The following is an 18701-nucleotide window of genomic DNA, read 5'->3' as shown; positions in this document are numbered from 1 at the left end:
GTCAACAAGCCAGCATTCATAGTTGGTTAGCCATCATCTTCCTCTCCACCACAGGTGCCATTTCAGAAGAGACGCTACACAAGACCGTCACAACCACAACCACATGTGCACTATGACAACTGTGGACATTGGCCACTTCGCTGTGACAAGCAGGGACAATGCATACTCTGTCCACAGGGTGTGTCCAGATTAAAGTGCCAGAAATGCATGGTTTTCCTGTGTTTGAATCCAAAATGGTAATGCTTCGTAGCGTATCACCAGATAAGAAAGTGGATCTAATGCCCCAAAACCTTTGTGCTGTTGCACCATACTCAAATCAGGCACCCATCAAGTATGGTTGTGTTGTGTGTGTGATGGCTGATTTAGGCAGTCACACCTGGAGTACAAACTAATTGGGACTCAGGCCAGGGCACGTGTGATTGCCTAAATCAGCCATCACCCACACACACTGGTTTATTTCTACATAGGCTTGCACTTTGTAAATGTATTTTGATACATTCGCTATGATAATGTATTATTTTGTTTAGATTATTTACATTTCCAACTTGTATACATAGTCATGTTCATAGACAGAGATATGTATGAATAAAAATATCTATATTTTTCAGTGAATGCATATAAATCAATGTAAATGCATGAAAACACACTATCTTCTTTTTTAAAGATTTTTTTTCTTGGTGTGCCTTTTAAAGGGTTATGGTTGGCGCTAGAGGACCAATGAAAACACAAAAATCAGTAGTATTCATCCTCGCAGGAGAATGGGGGCACAAATAAAGTTCTGTGGCAATCCTGCCAGTAGTATTTGAGACATCCTGTTTCAGACCAAAGTGTTGGATGGACAGACAGACCGAGTGACATCGCCATCCTTGGTAACCTTCTCCTAGAAGGGCTGTAAAGGCAACGCAAGGCAAGTTTATTTGTATAGCACATTTCGACAACAAGGCAATTCTCCTTTAAAGATGGTGGGACAAGAAGGGAGATGAATCAAAGTAACCAATGCGTGTGCTCGGAGAGAAGTGCATTGGCTAAGACCTTTTTCAACTTGACCATGCCAATGGTGGCCTAGCACCAACTCCTCCCACAGTAATTCCTCCTGTTCGTCCCCTACTTATATCGTCCTTACCGTCTCAACAAAGGCCCAAAATATTACAGTCTGGAATTGCCCTTTCCCTTAACCCATTGAGACCTGAAGCAGATTCTACATGTCTCCTAAATCCCAACAGTTTTCTGAAAAACCTATGTTTCTATGTCAGTGGTGCTCAATCTTTTTCATGTCAAAGACCCCCAAAATGATATGTATTTGGCCGCGGACCCCCATCAAAATATCTTGTTCCAGGGACCCCCAGAAGCAAAGATTTTAGTTAAAAATGTTCGCTTTAAAAATATATATATTCAAAGATTTGCAAACATTTTCACGATTTTTCAAAAATAGCAGATCTACAAGCTCGTAGCGCGGCACTCGGTGCCGCGCTATGAGCTTGTATATCTGCTATTTTTGAATAGCCCAAAGTGTAAAATAAGGCTTTTAAGCTCAAATCTAAAAATGACACAGTTCCAGGTCTTAATGGGTTAAAAAAAGAACCGGGAGAACAGAGGAGTCCAGTATCCTGGCTTAAGGACTGTTGGTCTCCAGGAAGGCTGAGGTGTAAACAGGAACAAGCATTGGGAAACGCCCCGGCCTCGGTGGCAGCGCTCAGGCCGCATCATTAGCGCTGACATTAAACTAAACACTGAGCCTGTGTCCTACCCACTCCTTCGCCGCCATGACTCACGCAGGATTAAGTGGCCGCCCACTGCCCGGTGGCCGTCCAAGTCAGAATATATACCGACCGCCGCTCTCGTGAGTCGACGTAATATTTTATGCCAACTGACACAGAGTTCTTCCTTTTACCCCGTCTCATGCAGGGTGTGGAATCGCACAGCTCTGAGGAAGGAAAAAGCCACACGCCGCTCAAATTCAGGGTCGGCCGTTCCATTAGAAATAGCCCGAGGCGAGCCGTTCTTTTCTTTTCGAGTTCTTTTAGAAATTCCTAAAGTATCGTCGAAAGAGTTTCCTTTGAATTTGGCAACTGGGAGAGGCGGGACAGAGCCTACGGTATAACTTCACCCTTGATCCAGGCTCTGGTGTCGGGGACTGGTCTGTCATTTTGTAATTTCTCCCTGGTTGCGCTCCAAGGCTGCATAACAGGAGAAGTATCCCTCACCTTCTCCCTCATATGTTCAGCACCATAATTTTAGATGTTCATTTCACTCAACTAGAGGTTTGGTCCCATTAGGGAGAAAAAAAAGGGTTTCCATGGCCCTCCGCACGCGTGGTGTTCAGTTCAGTGCCAAACCAAAATTTACCAAGCCCCTGCCTAGTTTGACTGGGTTTGGGTCCTTTCCTTCAATCAAGCTCCGAGACATTCCTCCGTCACTGGCAGATGTCTGTCGCCGTTTGCCGCCGCCCTCCACTCGCTGCAGTCTTTCCCTGCGGATTTACAGTGTCAGGTTCGATTCACTCAGACATTTGGTGTCTGGTTTAGGATATTGTTGGCAGCTCCACGCACTCCACTGCAAATTAAGATGGTGAGGTCAGACTGAGGCACATGATGCACATTAACAGTCTGACATGGCTATACGTTGAGGCTGTAACTATACTAGAGGTTTTCAAAGTGGGGGTCGTGGCCCTGCGTTTCAAAAAAATATTTTCCCTTTTTTGAAATATATATAACGAAAATTGCAGATCTACAAGCTCACAATTCAACATGACCATTGTACCCTCCAGTAATATTGGGAACCCCTGAACTATACAAAGCTGCAGTGCTGTGGATAAGCTCATATTCACAGCACTTCTCTCAGGGTGGGATTGTTGATGTACAGTAACGGCGTATATAAATGGAGCAGTGTTGAATCCCTGTTGATTTCCAAAACAAACAAACTTGGGTCAGTGTTACAGATTTTAGAGGCTCCTATATAGTGTCATTAAATATGTACACTGAATGCTGTGACGCTGTTGCAGCAGGTTAATTCCATTAACCGAGATTGGAGGCTGCAACGTGTGTGTGTGTGTGTGTGTGTGTGTGTGTGTGTGTGTGTGTGTGTGTGTGTGTGTGTGTGTGTGTGTGTGTGTGTGTGTGTGTGTGTGTGTGTGTGTGTGTGTGTGTGTGTGTGTGTGTGTGTGTGTGTGTGTGTGTGAAAGAGAATTTGAAGTGGTCAAACTAGCAATAGAATGTATGTTCAGAAGCATCTTCCATGAAACATGAATGGTCTCGGATATTTCATAAAAGCAAAGTTCAAAGCCTCAATCTTCTCTCTTCAACTGGTTGGTTTTGTGTAGAACAGCAGCAACATAGGTTTAGAATGATAATACATAAGCATCGTCATCTTACTGTACATACTGTGTAAAATGTTTTTAGAGCACTAACCACAAATCACGGATTGGGATGAAGTGTTTCAGTCATGAGATTTTATTGTTTGTGCGCGTGTGTGTGTGTGTGTGTGTGTGTGTGTGTGTGTGTCTGTCTGTCTGCTCAGTGTGTTGGGAGGGTACAATGGTACCATCTTTGCCTATGGCCAGACCGGCAGCGGGAAGACCTTCACCATCACAGGCGGGGCGGAGCGCTATGCAGACCGCGGCATCATCCCTCGCACCCTCGCCTACATGTACGAGCGATTCAGCCAGGTCAGCATGTTGTTGCACTCGGCCACTTGTTCCTCTTGCTTTAAGGCTTGAAGTATAGGCCATAACAAGCCCTAACATCCACAGACATGCATAGTTGAAAGTGATATGCTTTTACCAACATTAAATGTTAATACACCATAGAACCATTGGCAAGTCTAATATAACCTAAATCGCAATATATATATAGTGGACCAAAATATAAAGATAACAGTAAGTCATCAACCATCATTGCAAGACATCCCGGGTTTTCAGAATTTCGTCGCTAAAAGTCCAAAACGTACTTACTTTTCAGGATTCAAATTCAAAAACAGCAAAAGTAGCAGATCTACAAGCTTGTAACGGGCTGCGTTTCCAGCTTATGGATCTGCTACTTTTGATGCTTTTGTTTGACGCTGTAGTATGATCAAGTAGGGCGTTAATTTATGCTATTTTTGAATTGCCCAGAGTATAAAATAATGGTTATAGCCAAAATGACACAGTACAGTATGCGTTCCCGGATTGAATGGGTTAAAACATCCTCGGTGCACATTCGACTGAAGTTGGTGAAAGGGCTGGCATCAAACCCCAAAGGCTCGGTTCTAATGAGGTATTCATTGTTTTGTCCACAGGATAACAGTATGGCGTACACCACCCACGTTTCCTACCTGGAGATCTACAACGAGCAGGGCTTCGATCTTCTGGACCCCAAACACGAAACCTCTCGCCTGGAAGATCTGCCGTCAGTATTTCTTTTGGGTACACTCCTGTAGATCACTGGTTCTCTTTTTCGTGGCAAGGACTCCCAAAATGATATGTATTTTAATTTTCCAATACTTCAAAGAAAAGAAGTTCAGAAATAGCAGATGTACAAGCTCGCAGCACGGCACGAAGTGACGCGCTGTGAGCTTGTATATCTGCTATTTTTGAATAGCCAACATATAAATGGATAACGTGGACCCCGGACCTCACTTTGAGAACCAATGATGTAGATGCATATAGTGAATCTAGTGCTTGTCACGCTTTCTCTGAGCTTTTTAAACAATTCAGCATTGTTCCGACATCCTTCATACACTTTTTCTCTATTTACTGAAATCAATACTTGGGGGAGAAAAAAAATGGTGTTTATATGGCGCCTTTATCCAAAGCCCTTGGGAGCAATTAGGGGTTCAGTGTTTTGCTCAAGGACACCTTAACACTAACCCAGGGGAAGCCGGGGATCGAACCGGGAACCTTCCGTTTAGCAAGCGGCCGCTCTACGTCCTGACCACTGTCTGACCCTTCTGAAGCAAGCGAGGGGAAGAGAGGAGAACATTTTGGTGAATTATATTCCCTTTACATCTACTGAAAAATAAGAGCATTTGCGGTGCCTCCATTGAATTTCCATTCTTCATCATCAATATATATTGGAGAATGTGATATATTGATTGATTTAATTTGGACAAATTGTTCGTTTAGGCCTAGATAATGGTACTTGGCTGCCTCCCATTGGCCAATGGGAGGCACATTGACCAGTGACTCCAGTGTTCTCGAAAAGACTCCTGGGCTTAGTTTAGCCGTAGTCCCCAAAAGCCATTTATCAAGCTGGCCTAGACGCACTGTGTGGTGAAACATTGAGACTCCACTCCCAGTATTTACCGGGCCACTACACATCTGCCAACTGACATAATGAGCCTATGAGAGAGAGAGAGAGACAGAGAGACAGAGAGAGTGCGAGAGAGAGAGAGAGAGGGAGGGAGGAAGAACTCAACCTGATGGCAGACTAAACCACTGGAGTAGAGAGCTGGGTAGTCATGTGGAAAAGTAGTTTTTCATAGTTGGTCACTTTGTTTTCTCATATCTGTCTACGTCTACCACTGTTGTTTAGTTTTTTTCTTCTTGTCTCTGTCTCGCTCCCTGTCTGTCTGTCATCCTTCTTGTTCAGCTCATGATTTATCCTACGTTCACTTGCTATAATGTAAAATGCACCACTTTGGATATCCAGGCACAAGACATGATCCATCATTTCTGCCCCACACAATTTGGTCCTATATTTTCTTCCTGCATGAGTCCTATTTAACTTACGTTTCTATTTTTTTCTTTTTTAATGTCACTTCTCTCCTTTCACAGGAGATTCGGCTCAAGGTTTAAGTGCCCACAAATCACAGTCTTCTGTAAATAGACGGTGCCCGCTGTTGACCATGCTGTGGTCACACTTGCTGATTCCAGGAGATGTGGCACTGAAAACCTCTTTCTCTATCTGTCTGCTTCTGCCCCCTCTCTCTTTCTCTCTCTCTTTCTCGAGCTCTCGTCTATTCACATGTTTTTCACTCTTGTTCTCGCCGTCTTCCCATCGGTCATCATCATACTAACAAACAATTGACGGAAATGACTTAAAACCACGTTCACCCTGGCATCCATATTTTGGGCTTGTCATTATAGATTATAATATATCATGTCATTTAATGTCATTATATGTCATTATATATCACATTTTCAAAAACTGAGAAAATAGCAGATCTAACAAGCTCGCAACACAGATATTTCTGCAATTTTTGAAAACAATACAATATGGCTTAAGTGGTTAAAGTAAACCAAAGTCTTAAATTCTGTCTTGCAAAACATCCATGATGTACTATATATTGTCTCTGTCGGGTGGAAACCTCCAATGTCCAAAACTGTTACTTTTCAGGATTCAAATTCAAAAAGTAGCAGCAAGCTCAAAACGCGACCCGAAGTGATGCGATTCGAGCTTGCAGATCTGCTACTTTTGATGCTTTTGTGTGACGCTGTAGTATGATCAAGTAGGTGTTCATTTATGAGAAAAAAAACCCACAAAAGTTAAAACATGGAGAATTGGAGATAAGAGGTTTCTGCCCGACCGCGACGATATATACATGTACACATGCAACCTCAGTCTTGATGTTTTCCCCCATTGATAAATGTTGTCCTCTAATTTGTGTTGAGTGGATGTTTTTGAAGTTGTTTTCCGTCCCATCCCTGCCCTGTCAACATGCGTGTTTATGCACAGTTGAAGTTGGGAGGTCTGACTTAATGTATTGCCGCATCAAACCGCATAATATGCCATTCTGCTGCTGGTAACTGCCAATTTGGTTTGTGCCGCCACACAAGTTTCCTTTGGCTACCGTCTGTGTGAAGGGTTTTCCATATCATCGGTTAAGATAAGATCTTTAAATGAGCGAAAAGTCACATTAACTTTACATATATTTTACATACTTTTACAAACAAAAATCACGTAATGCGGTGAGGGATTAGGCTGTGGGGGAATACGACCCTACTATATAACCATGGAACGGGGCCGTAATAGTATACTGTATGTCGTCTCTGTCGGGTGGAAACCTCATGTCCAAAACTGTTACTTTTCAGGATTCAAATAAAAGAAATGGCAAAAATAGCAGATCGGCAAGCTCGAAACGCATTGCTTCGCGCCGCGTTTCGAGCTTGCAGATCTGCTACTTTTGATACTTTTGTGTGACGCTGTAGTATGATCAAGTAGGGCGTTAATTTACGAAAAAACACAAAAAGGAAAAAATACGGAGATAAGAGGTTTTTGCCCGACAGCACAACGTTGTGCTAAACACAATGACCTACATATTCTTTCCATTCATGCCCAGCACCATTCCAGCTAGTTGATTTAACTCTGAAAGTGTACAAATTAAACCTTTGGTTCTATTTTCTATACTTTCATACATTTTGTTAAATGAACACACCAAATATTACTCTGTACAGTACATCACTTGTTGACATAATCCTGTAGCTATACTGTCACTTTGGCATTGCCATTGTTCCAAGGGCATTGTATGACACGACTGTTGGCCACCGATCCCAGCGGTCCCTTCATCCATCTCTGCTTAACATCGTTTGATGTGGAAGTAACTTTTGTTTTGTTTTATTTTCAGAAGTAAGCCCTGTCTATTATCACATTATGATCCCCCAGGGAGATAAAGCACAATGTGTCAAGTCCAAGTCCCCGCCCCCCTCCCCCTGGCTCGCTTGTTTGTTTGGATTTAAACTGGAAGTGATCCTGGACAGTCGGCTGTCCTTCAAGGCACACGTTGCAACGGGCACTCCGCTCCTGTTTGCTTGCACTTAACCCATTCAATCTGGTAACGCATTGGCCTACTACTGTGTCAGACTCATTTTCGATTTTTAGCTATAACCATTATTTTATGCTTTGGGCTATTCAAAAATAGCAGATATGCAAGCTCTTTTCAAGCGAACATTTTTAACTCAAATCTTTGCTTCTAGGGATTCTATAAATGTCTTCTAAATCTTAACAGTTTTTTGGGGGGAAAACTTATGTTGCTATAATATCAGTGATTCTCAAGCTTTTTTCATGTCAAGGACCCCCAAAATGATATGTATTTGTCTGCAGAACCCCCCATCTCAAAATATTTTGTTCCAGGGACCCCCAGAAGCAAATATTTGAGTTAAAAATGTATGTATATATTCAAAGATTTGCACACATTGTCACGATTTTGAGCTTGTATATCTGCTATTTTCGAATAGCCAAAAAGACATCTAAAATGACACAGATGCGTTCCCAGATTGAATGGATTAACAACATCAAAAAGATCAGACCCTTCCTCAACCAAGGAGTCTGGCCAGCTCCTTTATCCATGCCTCAGTCATTTCCAGGCTTGGCTATGCACTGCCACTCCCTCCTTGCTGGTCTGCCAACATGTTCTCTCAAACTGATCCAGAATGCTGCAGCACACCTCTGGTATTCAGCCTCCCTCGTGTCTCTGCTCTGCTGGGCTCACTCCACTGGCTCCTGGTTGCTGCTCGCATCCAATTTAAAATCCTGGTGATGACCTACAGTACAAGGCGACCAAGGGCATGGCACCAGGGTTGCCAGATCTGCTTATTATAATTTCCCCGCATTATTTTATTTTCAAATAGCCGATCTACAAGCTCACAACGTGTCGCATCGCGACGCGTTGTGAGCTTGTAGATCTGCTATTTGAAAATAGCTGATGTATATGTTAAAGGTTTCATGACGTTCAGTTTTACCACACATTAAAAGTCTTTGTCATGGTCCTTCAAACGTGTATAGAAAGTTTTAACAAAAAATTACACTCCAGTGATCCATGGCAGGTGTTTATCTCTCACATTTCTAAAGCCTTTTCAACTGCAATGAAAAAAGAAATCTTTGCCTGCCGGTGTCGCTGTTGAGGGATTTTGCCTGTCAATCATCGCCTCTGCTCCGCCCCCCCCCCAAAGGAAAGGATAGGGGACGGGAGGGGCGAGGAGGAGAGTGGGCGGGATTAATGGGGCTGTGACTTCACTGCCGAAGGGCCAAGCTCAGATTACTTTTCAGCCTAATTATTCAGAAAACCCCAGACCACAGAAAATTGAGGTCATAAAACCCCCCAAAAAACATAAAAAATAAAAAAAGTGAAAATGAATGTCATAGAACCTTTAAAGTGCTCATGTGACCCATAGTCGCTTCTTTTGGGCTGGTTTTCCTAGACCTGGTTGCTTGTTTCTCTCACAGAATCTGGCAACACTGCATGGCACCCCCCTACCTGTAGTGTATGATCCAGCCTTACAGCCCTTGCCGCACACTTTGATCAGCAATCACAGTGACGTCTACTGTACAGTACATCTGTCCCTGCCGTCCCACGTAAACCCTGGCCAGCATTCCGATTGACCTCCTCTTGGCTCCCACGCTGTGGGATGACCTCCCCGCTCAGTCAGGACTGCAAACTCCACTCTCCTTCTGTTTGCCGCAGTCTGAAAACTCACCTCTTCAGACTTCGTACCTCACCCCCTGGCACCCCTTAACTCATTCAGTGCCTGACTTATTTCTGGCAGTTTGACTCTGAGTGCCAGAGCCAAAATTCATTGTAAAAAAAAAGTGCTTAGGAGCTGAGATACAGCCTTTTTCAGTAAGAAGTTAAAGAAGAAGTGAATGGAGCAGAACATTTTCAAATCATCATATCTTGGGTTCTGAACATGTCTTTCCAAATGATTATTATTATTTTTTGGACGTCTTAGACGTCCAGTGGCACAGGGCTTATGATAGTGGCACTGAATGAGTTAACCCTTTAAGACCGGGAAATCATCTGTGTCATTTTAGAGTTCTTTGGCTATTCAAAAATAGCAGATATACAAGCTCAAGAACATTTGTAACTCAAATCTTTGCTTCTGGGGGGTCACTGGAACAAAATGTTTTGAAATGGGGGTCCGCCGCCAAATACATATCATTTTGGGGGTCCTTGACATGAAAAGGTTTGAGAACCACTGATATTATTATAGCAACATTAGAGTTTTTAAGGGAACGTTAGGATTTAGAAGACATTTGTAGAATCCCCAGAAGCAAAGATTTGAGTTAAAATGTTCGCTTTAAAAATATAGATATCAAAGATTTGCAAACATTTTCATGATTTAAAAACAATAGCAGATCTACAAGCTCATTACCTATACTCAGTGTCGTGCTATGAGCTTGCCAATCTGCTATTTTTGAATAGCCAAAGAAATCTAAAAATGACACAGATGCATCTTGGGTTAATTATTTGCATCTGTACTTGTTGACTATTTACATAGAAGCTAGTTAGGCTAGTCAGATGTACTGTATGTTGTTTACGTGTTCACTTTGTAAGTCGCTCTGGATAAGAAATTCTGCAAAATTATTATTGTTAATAATTTTAATTAACTCAATGTTACTGTATATGTACTGTAAGAGTTAATGTATGTCCCTATTTGCTTTAAAATCCTGACATACTAATTACATGTTCCATGTTTTTTCCAGCAAGGTGACAATTATGGAGGATCCAGACCAGAATATCCACCTCAAGAATCTGTCCCTTCAGCAGTCAGCCAATGAGGAGGAGGCTCTCAACTTACTCTTCCTGGGCGATACCAATCGTATGATTGCAGAAGTAAGGCTACTCCGTGCTTTTCCAGCGATCAAACCCTGATTTTTATTTCAACCCATTTAGACCTGAGGCCGATTCTAAAAACACCTTCTAAATCCTAACAGTTTAATGAGAAACGTATATATATCGTTGCTGTTGGGCAGAAACCATCTCCATATTATAACTTTTTGTGTTTTTTCGTATTTTGGAATTTGAATCCTGAAAAGTAACCGTTTTGGACATATGAGGTTTCCACCCGAACGAGACGATATATATCTTTATATAGCTAAATCAAAAATGACACTGATGCTTTCCCGGATTGAATGGTTAAAGAGTTGAATCCCATAACAATCTAGTTTTCATAGTAGTAGTATACACTGTATGATCCTGAATGTTGGGAATGGGAAAAGGGTCCATTTGGTTCCATTTATTTGTACACTCTCAAAGTTAAACTATGCACTAATATTCACTGGTATGCTGAATATGTATGACCACCTCTAAAAGTAACTACAGTAACATACTGTAGGGGTTAAGTAAGAGTTTTCTTTGTACCCTACAGTAGAAACCCAACATGCACTCCAAAGGCTACCTTATGACTGATTATTTTGGTGCCCCTGTGGTCTTTTTTTTTTTCACCACACTTTTTCCTCTGTAAAACGCAGCATTCCCTCTGTAATTTCTGTTTATGTTGTGGTGGCTCTTTTCTATGCTCAGACACCCAGACTCCCCAACCCGATGAGACAGCTGCGGTGGGTCAGTCCGGTGCACTCGGTGCAACCTGAGGTTTTGGCACAAAGCGCTGACCTCACCTTGTTTACTTTTGTTGATGATAGTCGGTTTTATTTGTAAGTAAATAACACACGGCAAAAGTGAACGGAGTCATCGGGTTTGAATCAGCGGTAGGCCCCTTTTTCAGTTTTTGGACCGGCATTTCAGATTCGTTTTATTTGATGTGGCCAAGTTGATACCGCATGCAAATAAAGCTGAAATAGATTTGGTGTCCCAGTTGGAGTTTTTACCACTTTAAGAGATGAGGGATTTGTGTGCAGTACCCTTTGTCTAACAAGCAACTAATCTAATAATCGACTCCTCTGCTTAACTCCTTTGTTTAAGACAATGTTATGTTGTCTTTCCAATTTACGCACGCACGCACGCACGCACGCACGCACGCACGCACGCACGCACGCACGCACGCACGCACGCACGCACGCACGCACGCACGCACGCACGCACGCACGCACGCACGCACGCACGCACGCACGCACGCACGCACGCACGCACGCACGCACGCACGCACGCACACACACACACACACACACACACACACACACACACACACACACACACACACACACACACACACACACACACACACACACACACACACACACACACACACACACACACACACACACACACACACTCCCAGTGTGCAATGCTTAATAGCCTGGGGGAATATTTCATTGGAAAACACATTCTTGCTTGTTATAGTAGACCGTTGATCAAAATGGTCAGAGGGGGCTGCGCAGTTCTGCAGGGAGCCGATCAACGACCCAAAGTTTTTGTCCATAACAGTCCACCCACACAGGGACTGTTGTTGGCGTCCTCCTTGGGACTCACTCCTTCACATGAGGGTCTCCCTTGAGCTTTGAGCAAACAAAGAACCCATCAACATCAGTCGTTTATCAACGCCAGAATATTCCCCAGAACACTTGTACTCGCCATAAGGTTCACAGAATCGGTTCCTTTCTTCTCTTTGCTCGCAGCCATGTGGACAAAAGATGACACGTACTGTATGTTCACGCCACGCTCCAAACCATGAGCTCATCAGGCGTCGGGGAGACTTTTAATAAAATGCACTTTCTGAAACCTTCTCAACCTTCCCTCAACTTTTCAGCAGGAAACATTTCCTCTCATCTGGATTTCTTTTTCTGTCCCTCTCTTCTTCCCGTCCATCGCTCACCTCTGCTCAGCCCACATGTTAAAGCCTCATTTATGCTCCGTGGTACGACGGTGTCAGGCGTAAAAAATAACAGACCTACAAGCTCAAGGTTGTAGCTCAAGGTTTTTAGGTCTGGTTTTTCAGTATGAATCGGACATAAGACCCCCCCCCCCCCCTACACTGGTTCTCTATGTCAGTGGTTCTCAAAGTGGTACTTGAGGGTGTTCCAGGGGTCCCCAGCAAAATGTGTTAACACAGCATCACAATCATTTGAACCACTTTATCCATGAATACATTGGCTATTCTAAAACAGCAGATATGCAAGCTATTTTTGAGCATTTTGGAAAAATCTTGAAAGCATTTGATTAAAAAAAAAGAAAAATCATTTTGAATTCTTTAACACAAATCTGTTCTTCTGGGGGTCCCTGGCACAAAACATCTTCAGATAGCCTATATCAATTTGGGGGTCCTTGACACGAAAGGCACACACTGCTCTACGTCCACATCTCCCTCCTTAACTCACCCCGAGACTTATTGGAGAACGGGGGAGTGCGCAGCACCGCAGGTGGTCCGAATGCCCCCCCCACAGACGTGAATCAACGATCTCTCCGGGTTATGGGGGTTTGCAGCCCCATGCAGACCCCTCTGTCAGGACCGTGCTGACTCACTGCGGTCAGTCACTGTGTGTGGTCAGTGCACGGCCGCTGTGGGGTCAGCATGTGTTCCTCAGAGGTCAGGAAGCAGCTCCAGTGAGGTCATGTTTTTGCGGCGATGTCGTAAACCGAGAGGAGAGATGAGGGTTCTCAAAGTGGGGTCCGGGGACCCTTAAGGGTCCTTTTTAGGGCAGTGGTTCTCAACCGTTTCTGGATCAGGTCCCACTTTGAAAATCTTGAAAGCGTTCGCGGGTGGACCGTGTGCATTGTCAGAGCATGTTTGTTTTAATGATCAATCAATCAATTGTGTTCTAGCTTTAAGCTTGGATCAATGGAACCAACGTAGTGCAGGCCTACTTTAAAGTTTCTTTTTCACAATGAAAACTATTTTTTAAAAGTTTTTAAAGGAAAAATATCAACTATTAATATATCAACTTTTATCCATAATTTTTTTAATGTCGTATTTTCAATAACTTATTTGGGGGTCCACTTGCAATACCTTTGCCCCGGCCCACAGGTTAGGAGCTAGTGCTTTAGGGGGTTCCAGGGGGTCCCCAGCTAAATTATTGATGGTTTCGTGCTGCGTACCGAATGGACCCTTACAGGTCTGTAACTCTGAGAGTGTACAAATGGAACCAAATGGTCCCTTACAGGTCCCTTTGGTTGCATTTGTACACTCTGAGAGTATATTAAACGTTGTAATAAGTTGTCATACGTAATTATGAACATTTATAACGAGTGTTATAATGCCTTATAAGTGCATTATAATGCGTTATAAATGTGATTATAATGCATTATAGACGCAACCTTTAAGTAAAGTGTTACCCAACCATTAGTACTATTATATAACTGATCCTTCTAGAGGCCTCCTAAAGACATCTAAAGGCGCCATCGCTCTGCTTTAAGGGATACCCTGAGGAGCAAGGAGTGAAGAAAGATATGACATGGGCCAGTTGAGATATAGCGAAGGATCTGTCGTGGAGTTGGCGTAACCTTGACAAACAAGTGTTGGCATTTTTACCGCAACCATAAGTCAGGGTCAGAGCACCTTTGAAAAGCCATGAGATGGAATGTGTGTGATCTTCAAATCATGACAGCCGGCACCCAGTGAGTCATGTCTATATCTCAAATCAGTGGTCGTAGACCTTTCTACCAATGAAGGGAAAGAAATACCTCAAAAGCTAATTAAAGGCAAAGTCTAGTCTATTATCAAGGCCCCAAAATTTCTGTACTAATTAAAAGCCGTGAGTATTTATACTCCCAATGTCTTCAACCCAAGTGCATACAGCTGCAGTTCTAACAAAAACAAAATTGAGAGATAAACAACGTGCTTCTGACTGTCCATCTCCTGTATGTATCGTCTCTGTCTGGTGGAAACCCCATATGTCCAAAACCGTTACTTTTCAGGATTCAAATTCTAAAATGGCAAAAGTAGCAGATCTACATGAAACGTGTCGCTTTTGCGCCACATTTCGAGCTTGCGGATCTGCTACTTTTGATATGTGTGACGCTGTAGTGTGGTCAAGTAGGGTATTAATTTACGAAAAAACACAAAAAGTTAGAATATGGAGATAGGAGGTTTCTGACCGACAGCGACGATATTATCTCAGCATCAGCAATACTCTCGCAGTGACCCATCTTCCCATCTGCCAGTTAGTTAATAAAACCCTTTCTGTCTGAGGATGAGTCAAATTCTATTTCTGTCTCCTGCTGGCTTCTGCTGTGTCTGTGAACATCTTGAACATCAACCTCAGCTATTGTCAGGCGGCCACCATGTGTATACGACTCGTCGCTCAACACATGCCTTTGATCTTCGTACCCAGTCAGAATAAAATAATACAAATGAAAAGAAGCATTTTTTTCCCCGTCGTTGTTGGGATACGGAAAGTCCCTGAAGGATAAAAGAAAATGATTCCCTTTTACTTTTGGCTGTCCACCACATAGTAAAAAACTTAATTTAACTCGGACGAGTGTACAAAATGGACCATTGTGGGTCCATTTGGGTCCATTTGCACACTCGTCTGAGTTAAATGAACTGTGCAATCTACTTAGTTACTTAACACCACCCCCCCCCCCCCCCCCCCCCCTTCTCTTCCTTGTATTCCCTCAGACCCCCATGAACCAGGCGTCCACGCGCTCCCACTGTATCTTCACCGTGCACTTGTGCGGCCGTGAGCCGGGCTCTGCCACCGTGCGGCGCTCCAAGCTCCACCTGGTGGACTTGGCCGGCTCGGAGAGGGTCGGCAAGACTGGCGTGGGCGGGCACCAGTTCACTGAGGGGAAGTACATCAACCTCTCTCTACATTACCTGGAACAGGTCAGACACCACATGATTCCTCAAACCTTTTATAGCTCGAGACCCCAAAAGAGATTTTTTTTTAAATATCTATCACGTAGGCTTTGGTTTTTATAACCATTTACCCTGTATTTCAGTGTTTTCAAGATATGTAAAATTATACCAAGTAAGTACTGTAATTAAATTCATCAGTCTGATGGGGACCAGCCCTGCGACACAGTTTAGTTAGTGTCAGTAGGTGTATTAATATTGATTAACGGTGTAATAATGATCCTGTTGGAACGCGTCACACAGTCTTCCAGACATTTAATTTCTCCAGGTCAGGTATTCCATGCCACCGGTGATGGAAGAAGTACTTGTACTTAAGTAAAAGTATCAAAACAGCAATGTACAAACATTATAGTACAGCGATGTAGAAAATAGCAGATCTACAAAGCTCACAAAGGCTATTTTCAAGTAGCCGAAGTATATATAGGCCTGAAGTGGTTAATGTATATTTTGTTATAATAATCTAAATATACAAAGTAACTAGTAACTAAAGATCTCAAATGATTATAGTGGAGTAAAAAGTACAATATTTGCCTCTGAGATGTAGTGGAGTAGAAGTAAAACTGTTGACATTTGGAAATACTCCAGTAAAGTAAAAATACCTCAGAATTATACTTAAGTACAGTACTTGAGTAAATGTGCTTAGTTACTTTCCACCACTGCATGGCACCGTGTCTTTTCGGCATCTTTCGTTTACACGTCACCTCTCTTCCATTCTCCCCCTTGTGCTTGTCCAGGTGATTATAGCCTTGTCAGAGAGGAACCGCACCCATATCCCCTACAGGAACTCCATGATGACCTCTGTGCTGAGGGACAGCTTGGGGGGGAACTGCATGACCACCATGGTCGCGACCGTCTCCGCGGACAAGAGGAACCTCGATGTGAGGACGTGGCCACCGTATAGGCGCCTCATCAGGCCATAATGCTCACAAACAAACACTCACTAAAGCATGGAGAAGCAAGGCTACCCCAAGCACAGTTAACCACTGAGAGCCTTGGTTCAGGGGTCTTCAACAGGGGGGTCCAGGACCCCTAGGGGGTCCTCAGAGTTACTACAGGGGGGCCGCCAAATCTTTGTGCGATAGGAACCTTTTTCTTTTCTTTTTTTTTACATTAACCAGTTGAACCCTAGCATCTCTAGCCTGAGGGGAACATCAGCGTTGTGAGCTTGTAGATCGGCTATTTTCGGCAAAGAGGTTTGGTGTTGGGGGGGGGGGGGGGGGGGGGAGCAGACCAAGTACACATTTTCCAAGTATTTAGGGTTTAAGTGGTTAATTGTCTGAAAATGCACATTAACATGAATCCAACGCAACGCTACACATTGATAGTTGCTGTCAAACACGTCTATTAAATCTATCTATTAAATCTATGAAAAGGTTTAATCTGCAACACAATTTTATACAATATGTAGTGCTTCATCCCTCGCTCAGCTAAGCCTTCACGTTGAAGACCCCTGCCTTAGTTGTACTGTACGACTAATAGTGAAAATAGCAGATAGCTATTTTTGAAAATTAGTTTAAAAAATAAATGTTTCGTCCCAAAATGGGGACGACAGGGTTGAACACAGTTAGCTCCATTTTCCCATTAGCAGATTCAGTTGTAGTCAACCATGACTCCCCCTCTGCGTAATTAATTCTCTGCATTAGTTATTCTATTTTTGTTTTCTCACAAATATAAAATGTAGGACGGGTTACAGTATGTACTTACAGATGCAGAAACGAGGCACATTGAAAGGGCTGCAAACCACGTCCTGAACCTCAGAATATAAAGTTCCACTGTGATGAATGAATTAACAGTTAAATGGGGAAATACTGTAACTTTTTTCTATAGAGCTGCCCAACATCAACTAATGCTTGCTTTATTAATTAACACGTTAATATAAAAAACATATTAAAGTGAGCGTTAAAGGTCCATTCAGTTTCACCCTAATGATGACATACTGTACTGTCCTACCCTCAGGAATCCATCTCTACGTGTCGTTTTGCCCAGAGAGTAGCTCTCATCAAGAATGAGGCATTACTGAATGAGGAGCTGGATCCTGCACTGGTGAGACAGCCAGACACACACACAATCACACACACACACACACACACACACACACACACACACACACACACACACACACACACACACACACACACACACACACACACACACACACACACACACACAGCACTTCGCTACCAGTGCCATAGCTTGAACCACACCGTCACACCACAAAGGCATGACTTAATGGGGCCGACACGCTATGGCCAGACCCCTCCACGCAGCTTCCAAACCCTAAAATTGATCAGTGAATAATTTGCAGGGAGGATCCATCTGCTAACTGCAGCCATAAGTGCAATCCACCATGTCCTTGAGTGTCCTCACTGGACTTCCAGGACCAAATCACTTTTTCCAGCATCAGACAATCATTTGGGGAAGACAGTGTTTTTTTTGGGGTCTTTTTTTTCCACCTCCTGCACGTGGATGGCTTGGTATTTAGATAGCTCGATGGGCCTGTTTGCATTCTCTCTCTCCTCTTGTTTACATACCCCTGCCTCTGTTATGGCATATTTTACCCCAGTATACCTCAGTGCTTCTCTCTGGGACGTGTCCAGCTGGATACCGGTGTGTGTGTGTGTATATGTCTAGACACGCATACACGTAAGCTACACGGATAGATGCACACCTCTTCAAACTCACTCCAACGCGGTGACATGAGGACACAAAGCACCTCTTCACTTTACATTCCCTCTACATTGCTCTCTCTCTCTCGCCTATTTATCATACCTGACACACCTGCTACTGTTGTCTTTTTATTGGGTATTTTGTTATCTTAGATACCAATGGACCGGGAAAGACAGGAAAAGATAAGGGGACAAAATGATGTGTAAAAACAAAGGTTGTGAGCCAGACTCAAACCGAAACGGTAATTTGACAATAGCGGTCGCGGGCCTTATCCCGCCGACCCAGTGGGATGCCCATTATCTCTCTTTGACTCTTCCTTACTTCCCCTGGGAAAGTATGCTGGGAAACAGAGACCTGGCGGTTGGTGTTTGGGCCCCCTTTGTCCCCTGGGAGATAATACAGTAGTAGTAGTAGTAAGTAAGTCATCACCATTATACCCCTTCCTTCCCCCTCCTGCCAGGATCTGCCTGGGGATCAGCTGTTACTGTATTACTGCACAGGGGTTTGGCTGGCCACTTGCAAACCCTGCAGAGGTATTTTTAAGAGAGTCTGCGGCCGGCCCAGTAATTGTGCCGGTGTCTGGCTGTTCCCA

At 43.5% G+C, this 18701-nt stretch overlaps 1 protein-coding gene across 1 annotated transcript in view; it reads left to right on the top strand.

The window, feature by feature from the left end:
* Window positions 1-18701, top strand: part of kif6 (kinesin family member 6) — a 117326-nt gene that overhangs the window by 13402 nt on the left and 85223 nt on the right. The window contains exons 4-9 of the mRNA XM_080414058.1: window positions 3517-3664; window positions 4273-4382; window positions 10395-10524; window positions 15206-15412; window positions 16177-16320; window positions 17399-17485. Of these exons, the coding sequence (XP_080270184.1) occupies window positions 3517-3664; window positions 4273-4382; window positions 10395-10524; window positions 15206-15412; window positions 16177-16320; window positions 17399-17485 (826 nt within the window). The remainder of the gene's footprint in view (window positions 1-3516; window positions 3665-4272; window positions 4383-10394; window positions 10525-15205; window positions 15413-16176; window positions 16321-17398; window positions 17486-18701) is intronic.

The sequence above is a fragment of the Gymnoscopelus braueri genome (genome assembly GCF_963280865.1).
Source record: "Gymnoscopelus braueri genome assembly, chromosome: 19".
Lineage (NCBI taxonomy): Eukaryota > Metazoa > Chordata > Actinopteri > Myctophiformes > Myctophidae > Gymnoscopelus > Gymnoscopelus braueri.
The sequence above is the reverse complement of the archived record's forward strand: the minus strand, read 5'-3'. Positions and strand labels throughout refer to the sequence as shown.